The sequence below is a fragment of the Erpetoichthys calabaricus genome, chromosome 1 (assembly GCF_900747795.2).
Source record: "Erpetoichthys calabaricus chromosome 1, fErpCal1.3, whole genome shotgun sequence".
NCBI classification, from domain to species: domain Eukaryota; kingdom Metazoa; phylum Chordata; class Cladistia; order Polypteriformes; family Polypteridae; genus Erpetoichthys; species Erpetoichthys calabaricus.
In genome coordinates this window covers 161,561,871-161,572,718 of record NC_041394.2, presented here as the reverse complement: position 1 = coordinate 161,572,718, position 10,848 = coordinate 161,561,871, and the positions used below count along the sequence as shown (strand labels likewise).

Sequence of the window (10,848 nt, the reverse complement as noted above, 5' to 3'; positions counted from 1 at the left end):
TTAAAGCTGAAAGTCTGCACTTCAACTGCATCTGAGTTGTTTCATTTAAAATTATTGTGGTAATGTACAGAACCAAAATTAGAAAAAAGTTGTCTCTGTCCAAATATTTATGGACCTAACTGTATATGAATTCACCTTTGCATTTTACAAATTTGATCATAATGTTCAAATCTGACTGTGGACATTCAGTCCCAACAGTAAGAAGGAAGCCTGGGAACAAATGAGCAGTGAAAGATGTGCTTTGGTGCTTTTATTTTTGAATGATGTATGGCAGTCTATTGGCTGCGCCTGTGCAACACTGAACTATAACCTATATCGATAACACAATTTATAGGTCTGTTTTATGAATTTATGAATTTGTTGAGTTTGGTCTGAGTAATGAAGGCTTGATGGAGTTACTGCTGCAGGCTATTCTGCACCTCAACTGGTGTATTTGGATACTCTAATTTGGGTAAGTTGGACGTATTTCGTTTCAATTCCAGTTTGGATTTTGCAAAGCTGAGGTATTGAGATTGTCTGTTGTTAGGTTCTGAGGGCAGCACCTTGGCTTTTCAAATGATGTTATCAATAATCTGTAGGAAAGGCAACTCACTGACGAATTAATGAAGTGGCTGTAGGTTCTTGAAGAGTACTGAACATATCCTTTAAGTCAAAGTTATTTCTTCACAAATGTGGTCTATATGCAGTTGACAAACAAAATTGTGTCTAAAGTTAATTGCTTTCTATAAATTAAAAAACATTCTTACCTGCACTTATGCTTTACAAATGAGAGTATTGGGCACGCAGTAAAGCTTAAAATCTTACTAAATATGTAAATTTTTTAAACCCAGATAGTTGTCAAGTATTGATCCATGCCTTCTGTGTTTCCGATGAATATTACTGAGAACAAAAGGAATCTATAAATTATCATTTTATTGCATATTCATGGTACTAATTTTCTCTGGGCAAGGTACCTTTTCTATTTAATTGTGCAAGTCCACACATAACTATAGAAGTAAATCAAAACAAAACCTACCACAAAGTATGAAAAGTTTACTGTGATTTGGTCTTTTTTTGAGGAAACCACCCCATTAAAAGTTGTTGTGGGAGAAGGCAAGTGTGAATGTAGAACACACAGCTGGTCTTCTTTAAAAATGGATACATCTATTAATATTAGTGCTTTTTCTTGTTCAAAAATTATACAGTATGTCGAAACTACACTACAAAGTGCTTCTGATCACAAGACACGGAATAAATACACAACTATCTTGGCTTGAAAAATGTATTATTTGGTAAGTTTTTAAGCCTTTCCTCCATGTCCAATAGCCTTCAATATAAAGTACCAGTGTAGACATGATATATATATTTTTTTAATTTATGGAAAGTGCTGAACTTCAACACACGACTTTGTGTGGTAAATGAATATATACCAAGTTTGTGAAGAAATAACTTTGACTTGAAAAATACCAAACTTAATACAGCTCCTTGCTCTAAACTCAAATAAGATCATTCAGAAATCTTAAGAGATGTAGAACTGTTACCCATCTATCCATTTTGTGAACCTGCTAAATTTTTGAGGCGAGAAATTTATCACAGACGTGTCAAGCTAGGCATAAACGAGTCCTAGTCAAACTGCCAGACGGTTATTTCACAATTGAGATCATATCCATAGGTCAGTTGTAATTTTGAAGTAACAGTTGCCTGCCCATTTCAAGAGAATGAGACACTTCCTTGTGAAGATGAACAACATGTAAGAGGTGTTAAGAGAATATGAAATAATGGGAAATGCAGATTTGAGTACTGAAATCTATAGTGGACCAGCTGACAAATAGGGGGTCTTGTACACCAGAAACGCTTTGTAAAAATAAAGTTTTTTCTTTATTTGACATTGATTTCCAGTTTGACTCTTATACATTGAGAACTTTTGCTATGAAAGGAACTAAGAAGAGTTTCACGGTAGTCAACAGTGGCAGACTGGCAGACAGCAGTTACTAGCTGACAGTCAAGAAAAAACGGGTCCGAGGATTCCATAGTATTTCCCAGTTAGATCTTAGCTGACCACTAAAGAATCACAAAATTAATTTTTTTGAAGCCTCAAAACAAGCTTAGTTTCATTTTCTTCCAAAACTTTCTGAATTTTATTATCCATACCAAGGAAACAAGCAAGAGAATGAAACCAAGTGTAGTACTTTAATAACCTCAGAGAAAGAAGAAGAATTTGCCTTTAAAGAGCACAGCAGAGGACAACAACCCAGCAGCAGATGCCACAATATTTCTTGCTTAAAATCTGCGTTTAAATTATATAAAAACAAAAAAGTTAGTAACAGTGAAGCCACTGCAGTGCCTTTTGTTTAATGTCTGGATTCACATTCTTCCTCACACCTTCACATTGCTAAGTGTAAACTGGCTTTCCCTTAAAACAGAAAAAAACTGTGCTGCACTTACAACTAAACGTATAATTATTAAGCCTTGTTTACAGAGATGTTTAAATCAGTCTGTGGCTCCCTGTGCAGGTCTCTGCTCTATTTTAAGTTACACACAGCTATGCCAGCTCCAGAAGTTAACATTGAAGGGTAACAAAATTTCATTTACAGCCTGAGTTAATGTGTATGGCAAGCTAACGTCATTCAACAAAGACGTGCTAATGATATACTATATAGTTTAGAGTTCTGCAAGTGACATTTCTAGCGATCTTGTCCAAAATGGGCCTAAGGGGCATATGGCTAATCATAGACTTTCCACTTGTAGTTTACTAAAGCGACTTGTTGTGACCCAGTAGTATTACTAGATAGCCCAGCATCTAAACCGGCCTGTTAAGGACTTCTGGAACAAGCAGCTACTGTAGTTCCCATTTGCCTTGCTACTTGCTTGCTCTTTGAGACAATGTCAGTCAAGCTGCATTTCACTAACATCACGTCATGCTTGGCAGGGTCCACAGATGAATGGAATGCAGAGAAAAGATTTCAACACAGTGGAGTGTAATTTAGATAAACTATGGTGGGTATTACTGTTGGAAAAGATTTTGAATCCCAAGTTTATTTGTGGCCCAGGGTGTCCCCAGTTTACAAATTCAGACTCAAATATTTTCTAGCCTACCCCCTGTTGGCTAAAGACTTATTTATACCTGCTTGTTTTTGTGTGGCAGTGCTTCTGTGTGAACTGTGCCAAAATGATGCCACTTACAACTTTACACTGAGAAATTTGTGGTGGAAATACAGCATGCAATGTGACAAAATTAATCAGTTTTCTTCAGTCTTCATTGAAATACAAGACCACTATCTTCACGCCATCTCAGTTTGTGCAGCTTTATTCCAATAGGTTCAGGAGTTACTTCAGTCATATAAGGCAAATTTAGCCAACATGGCCCACTTCCACCTGACAAACCAGAAGGATGAGTCAGTGCAGTGCAATGTGACACTACCGCAGCAGACATGCAAATGCTAAAGGAAACCTTAAGGAGCACACAGGCAGTTACATGTTTATAGCTGGCTATCTGATTAAATCTCATATGGCATTAGCACTTAAAGAACAACCACAGATTACATGATTTGGAGGGAGTCTTTGGAGTAAAACAGTGCTGTCCTAGTCGCTAGCAGAATAGAATATTACAAGGGTCTTCTTTTTAAAACAAGGCAAACAATAAACTGGAGAAAAAAAACTCTGCTAAAGAAATCATGGAACACAAACCACTTTAATAGATAAATAAATTTTATTCTCCATATCTGCAAATATCTTTATAGAATAAACACTTTCAATTTTAAAACTCAAAATAGAAAGAAAGCAGCCCAGCAAATATTTACAGTTAAAAGCAAGCCGTGGGATGACCCTTTAACATTATGGCTTGGGTTGGAGTGTGATCTAGCCTTTCACTGTCTGAACAAAAATGAATAATTACATGATGTTGAAAATGAATATGATGGTCAGAAAATGGATGACTAGTTCTAACTGTTCATGTATTCCAATGTAAGCAACATTGTGTTACCCCGCAGGATTTCCAGAACAGCAAAAAAAAAAAAAAATCCTGTACTCCAGAATACGAGGTTATGACTTCTGCTGGAATATAAAGCAGAGGAAGGATATTTAAGGTGCTTTTTTCATTTCATAAATTCCAAGGGTATGAAAGCTCATTAAATATAATTCATAAACTTCTGAAATACAGTGCATCCGGGAAGTATTCACAGAGTATCACTTTTTCCTCATTTTATGTTACAGCCTTATTCCAAAATGGATTAAATTCATTTTTTCCCTCAGAAGTCTACACACAACACCCCATAATGACAACATGAAAAAAGTTTACTTGAGGTTTTTGCAAATTTATTAAAAATAAAAAAACTGAGAAATCCCGTGTACATAAGTATTCACAGCCTTTGCTCAGTACTTTGTCGATGCACCTTTGGCAGCAATTACAGCCTCAAGTCTTTTTGAATATGATGGCACAAGCTTGGCACACCTATCCTTGGCCAGTTTCGCCCATTCCTCTTTGCAGCACCTCTCAGGCTCCATCAGGTTGGATGGGAAGCGTCGGTGCACAGCCATTTTAAGATCCCTCCAGAGATTCTCAATCGGATTCAAGTCTGGGCTCTGGCTGGGCCACTCAAGGACATTCACAGAGTTATCCTGAAGCCACTCCTTTGATATCTGTGTGCTTAGGGTCGTTGTCCTGCTGAAAGATGAACCGACGCCCCAGTCTGAGGTCAAGAGCGCTCTGGAGCAGGTTTTTATCCAGGATGTCTCTGTACATTGCTTCAGTCATCTTTCCCTTTATCCTGACTAGTCTCCCAGTCTGAAAAACATCCCCACAGCATGATGCTGCCACCACCATGCTTCACTGTAGGGATGGTATTGGCCTGGTGATGAGCGGTGCCTGGTTTCTTTCAAATGTGACGCCTGGCATTCACACCAAAGAGTTCAATCTTTGTCTCATCAGACCAGAGAATTTTGTTTCTCATGGTCTGAGAGTCCTTCAGGTGCCTTTTGGCAAACTCCAGGCGGGCTGCCATGTGCCTTTTACTAAGGAGTGGCTTCCGTCTGACCACTCTAACATACAGGCCTGATTGGTGGATTGCTGCAGAGATGGTTTTCCTTCTGGAAGGTTCTCCTCTCTCCACAGAGGACCTCTGGAGCTCTGACAGAGTGACCATCAGGTTCTTGGTCACCTCCCTGACTAAGGCCCTTCTCCCCCAATCGCTCAGTTAAGATGGCCGGCCAGCTCTAGGAAGAGTCCTGGTGGTTTTCGAACTTCTTCCACTAACAGATGATGGAGGCCACTGTGCTCATTGGGACCTTCAAAGCAGCAGAAATCTTTCAGTAACCTTCCCCAGATTTGTGCCTTGACACAATCCTGTCTCAGAGGTCTACAGACAATTCCTTTGACTTCATGCTTGGTTTGTGCTCGGACATGAACTGTCAACTGTGGGACCTTATATAGACAGGTGTGTGCCTTTCCAAATCATGTTCTATCAACTGAATTTACCACAGGTGGACTCCAATTAAGCTGCAGAAACATCTCAAGGATGATCAGGGGAAACAGGATGCACCTGAGCTCAATTTTGAGCTTTATGGCAAAGGCTTTGAATACTTCTGTACATGTGCTTTCTCAATTTTTTTATTTTTAATAAATTTGCAAAAAACCTCAAGTAAACTTTTTTCTCGTTGTCATTATGGGGTGTTGTGTGTAGAATTCTGAGGAAAAAAATGAATTTAATCCATTTTGGAATAAGGCTGTAACATAACAAAATGTGGAAAAAGTGATGCGCTGTGAATACTTTCCGGATGCACTGTACATATAAGCTGTATTTAATTCTTTAACAGACATGCCATAATAAATAAAGTTACTAAGTCATTTTAAACAGGTCCTCATATTACATCACTTGCATATGGAAATTCATGAATAACAAAGGAGTAACTCTGTGGTCCCTAAAATGGATGTCATTCTTGAGTGGCACAGACTCATAAGCCAGTAGTAAATTACTGGAATTTTATGGAGAAACACTGGGGAAAAAAACCCTAATGGAACAAAAAAGAATGTTGAATGTTTGTGATAGGAATGCAGTTTTCTGTACAGTAATTCTGTTTTTCATTGTCAACTGTTAGGTTGGATAAAATCAAATATAAACAAAGTCTGTTATTCCACAGCAACCTGTTACGTTTATTGAGAGCAGACCATTAACAGTCATTCTCTGTAAGTAAGGAAAACATGTTTCTACACTGAAATTTGCCTCCCTTGAAAACTTCTTTAGATGTTATTAATTCATTTTCTTCATCTGTATCAAGGTCTTCCTCATCCTCTTGTTCTGAGCTAGTTATTTCATCTCCTTCAGAGCTAGGCTGGTCATCTTGCTTAACTGCAGCTTGTAAAGCAGCAATTTCAGCTGTCTCAGGGTCCTGCTCCCAGTCCTCTGAATAGAAAAATTAAAGAACAGATCATTAAATGTCACTAAACAACCTGCAAAAGCTCTGAGAAAAGTGGAAAATGCAAGAACAGAAAAGGCATAAGGAGAAAGACAATGAAAAATATAAACACATAGGTTTTATGATCGTTCATTTTGCACTCTCTTAAAATCTTTCCAATTTGGATTTATATCACTGTTGAAACTCAATTGTAAATGAGATGTGCCGGCACTATGTTGTGTTCATCATATATGGTGGGGCAAAAGTACTGATACATTACAATTTGCAAAATTTATCCCTGCTTTTTTTTGAGTCACTTTTGAATGTAATATAAAGGTTTGAAAGTAAAGTCAAGATAAATGTGCTGTAGGGTAAGTGGCTTCCTTCCCAAGTACCTCATTGCAAGTGATTTGTGCTGGCAACTAGCATTTAGATCACAAAAAACTGCAAAGGCAATAGCTGCCAATAGCTATAGTGGTTGGCTAAATAAGCAGTTGGAGAGTGTCTGTAGCACATTTAACAACAGACAAATTTCATAATCACTAACACGTTATATTTTAGGAGGATCTGTAAATATTGTGTCTATAATATTTTATATCAAATACTCCTTTCTTTGCTCTCTAGACGAGATGTGGGTTATCTAATATGTGTTAAGAAGTAGTATTGTATTTATTTCTGATCTGCAAGGTACATACAGTATGTGAATACATGCTTGAAGTCAAGAAAATAACTGAAAATTAAATGTAAATATTTTAATTTTAGACTATAGTCAGTCATCTCACACTTCAAATCATACAATACATGGTTAAAAATGAAAGCATACATAATTCAGCCTCACACAACAACCTGTGATGTGTCACTCAAGGAACACTGTAAATAAGCCACTCGAAAAGATTTATCAAATAATAATTTGTAAAGTACATGCACATTGTCAAAATATTAAAATTCATATTAATTAGTAAATTATCCATTTGGTATTGTACAGAAATTCAATTACTGAATCTGGGCCTGGTGGTGGTCAGTTGCATGTACTCTAACATGTGAGAGTGTAATGACTCTGGTGATGAAAGCAATAGGAGGAGAATCTGAAAGTCACACAGGGATCATGCCAAATGGCAACAGGGGATCATACAAAGTGTTGGCATAGCATTTATATACAGCATGCATTGTACCATCTATAAAGGTGCAACATCCTTTGGAAAGCAAATGTCCCTTCTCAGCATGGCCTATAAAAAATAATTCATTAATATGGGGATTATTCCTGTTTTGTCCCTAATGGTGCAGAGATTAACGCCAGTGGTCCTGCATTGGAAAGTAAAGGAATGAATGAATACTGGCCTTTGGCAAATGAACACAAGGACTGTGATCTATTTTAAATCTTTATTTTTATTTACTCATTTGATATATTTTCTTTTCTCTTACTGAGAAAAACATAAGAATACAAATTCCATTTAAAATATGTGGACATATTAAGATTTGATCTTCATTTTAGCAGTAACTTTAGCTAAAGGTGAAAGTTTGACATTGCAATAATTTATTCAATGAAGAATTAAACAGACACACCATTTCTGTTTGTGGACAAAGTAAGTACACTCTTGGTTCTAATAGTTGACATAGCCCCCTTTGACAGAACTAACCTCTCTGATAACTAACTGTATACCAAGTCTCTGACAGTGACTGTGAGAAAAGTTTTCCTACTCCTCCACACAGAATTCTTTTAGCTGTGTGATGTTTGAGAAATATCTTGCATGCACAGCCAGTTTCAAATCCTCACCACAGCATCTCCATGGAATTCTGATTTGAGCTTTGACTTGGTTTTTGCAGAACACACTTTTCTTTTCATTACAGCCATTCATTATTGGATTTACTGTTATGTTTAGGATCATTGCCATGTTGCAAGGTCCACTTTTGGTTGAGCTTCAATCTTCTGACAGATGGTCCTACATTATCTTCAAGCACCTTCCATCAGAAAAAGAAGTTCGTAATGGATTCTATGATGGTGAGCTTCTCTGGCCCTGATGCAGCAAAGCAGCCCCAAACTATAATATTTCAACCACTATCGTTTACAGTTGGTATCCAGTTATTTGAGTCAATTGCTGTCTTTGGTTTTCACCAACCACGTCTTCAGGTACGGTGGCCAAATAACTATCTTTGCCTAGGCTGTCCACTGCACACTCTTCCAGATGTCCTGGTCTTTGCCTAGGTGTTTCTGAGCAAATTTTTGTTTTGTCCCGATGTTCTTTCTGGGCAGAAAAAGATTCATCCAGGCACATCTTCTATATAGATCTAATTTGTGCAGTCTGTATCTAATGGTAGATTCATCAGAATTAACAGATAACTGCAGGTCCCGTGATGAAATTCCGAGACTCTAAGAGACTTCAGCATCTTGCATTCTGCTCATGGGCTGAACTTGCTGTGCCAGCCTGGCCTGGACAAGCTGGCAGTTATTTAAAATCTTCTCTACTTGTAAATGATCTTCCAGACAGTGGCATGGCCGATATCCAATTTTTTAGAGATATTTTTAAATCCCTTTCCAGACTCATTGGCATCTGTAACCTTTCTGAAAGCTTGATAGATTTATTCTTTGTGATAATATAGTCTTTAACACCTGAGACCCAATAAAACTGACTGTCTGAAGTTTAAAAAAGACAGGTTCAGATAAGATTTTCTGTAATGTTGTTTTAAATCATGTGCACTTTAACTGGTGCTCCAAATTCTAATTTCAGATATTTGAAGTAGTGATAAATGCAATGGTGTCCTTACATTTTCCACATGCAAAATTTGCATTTATGTTTATCTATACTAATAAAAGGCAAAGCCCTCACTGACTCACTCACTAATTCTCCAACTTCCCGTGTAGGTGGAAGGCTGAAATTTGGCAGGCTCATTTCTTACAGCTTACTTACAAAAGTTAGGCAGGTTTCATTTCGAAATTCTACGCGTAATGGTCATAACTGGAACCACTTTTTTGTCCATATGCTGTAATAGACTGCAGCTTGATGGCCGTGGGAGGCGGAGTTGCGTATCGCATCATCACGCCTCCCACGTAATCATGTGAACTGACTGTGAACGCAGTACGTAGAAAACATTGAAGAGCCCCAAAGAGCGCTGAAGAAAACATTCATTACACAATTGAGAAGGCAGCAAAACAATAAGAAGCGAGCGAGTGACGTATACAAGCATAATCATTAGTGCAGCTACTGCGGAAACAAAGCACGGTGTAAACCATAAGTTTAAATTAAGTTTATAGAAACGCTCCCGCTGCCGTTTGCAATACCATATTCGCGACATAGAAGTTTAATGAGAAGACACGAGGTATAAGCGAGACTTTGGATCACTTTGTAACAGAGTTAAAATTGCTGTAGCGAGAAACTTTTAAGTGCCGGGTCTTAGCTAACATTAAATAAAGCCGTGGACATCGCAACATCAAACAAGAGAACGGCTCACGTGAACTGACTGAACGCAGCACGAGTGATCACTTCAATGAATCAAACCTGTTCAAAAAACGCATTACACAATTGATAACGTAGGAAAAGAATACGAAGCGACTGACGCATACAGACATATTCATGAGTGCAGGTACTTCGGAAACAAAGCACCATGTAAACCTAAAGTTTAAATTACGTTCATAGACCTACAAAAGGTTGCCATTGATTTGAGGCAAGATTGCTTATCTCCTGTACAACTATACGTTGCATTCTCAACAGTAAGCTTGCACAGCTTGGTCATATTACAACCAGAGTGCTGAACTAACAACGTGGTATACAAAGAGAACTATAACAATCGTAATAAACGAACAATAAAACAGCGGAGAACCCGTGGATTAAATAAAAAGGCTGCTTCCTTGGCGAAGCAAGGAAAAAGGATGGCCTTATATGGCGTTCGTTTATGCGCCTTATATGAGCAGGCAGTCAGCTAAAGAAGGGAATCAATAAATAACTATAATCGTAATAAACGAACAAAAAATAGTGGAGAATCCACGGACTACATAAAGGAAATGGGTACCTGAACAGAAAAGTGAGTCTCAAATAGCTACACAATAACTATAACAATCGTAATAAACGAACAATAAAACAATACAGAACCGCTAAGCAAGGAGAAAGCAATTTAAAAAGGTTTTCTGTTCTTCTTAATAAAAATTTAAAAGCAGTACTTCGCCGCTGCGAAGCACGGGGATTTGGCTATATATATATGTGAATGAATGTATGTACTGTATATATGTATGTCTATATATATATATATATATATATATATATATATATATATATATATATATATATTCTAGCAAAATACCCGCGCTTCGCAGCGGAGAAGTAGTGTGTTAAAGAGGTTATGAAAAAGTAAAGGAAACATTTTAAAAATAACGTAACATGATTGTCAATGTAATTGTGTTGTCATTGTTATGAGTGTTGCTGTCATATATATATATATATATATATATATACACACACACACATATATTATATATATATATATATA

At 37.3% G+C, this 10,848-nt stretch overlaps 1 protein-coding gene across 3 annotated transcripts in view; it reads right to left on the bottom strand.

Moving 5' to 3' along the window:
* Nucleotides 1–5,625: 5,625 nt before the first annotated feature.
* gnl1 (guanine nucleotide binding protein-like 1) overlaps nucleotides 5,626–10,848 on the bottom strand; it is a 107,722-nt gene continuing 102,499 nt past the window's right edge. The window contains exon 11 of one of the 3 annotated variants that reach the window (XM_051920406.1): nucleotides 5,626–6,377. In XM_051920406.1, coding sequence (XP_051776366.1) covers nucleotides 6,145–6,377 — 233 coding nt within the window. In that variant the 3' untranslated portion in view covers nucleotides 5,626–6,144. The remainder of the gene's footprint in view (nucleotides 6,378–10,848) is intronic. The other 2 variants (XM_028808146.2, XM_051920409.1) reach the window with 2 other exon arrangements.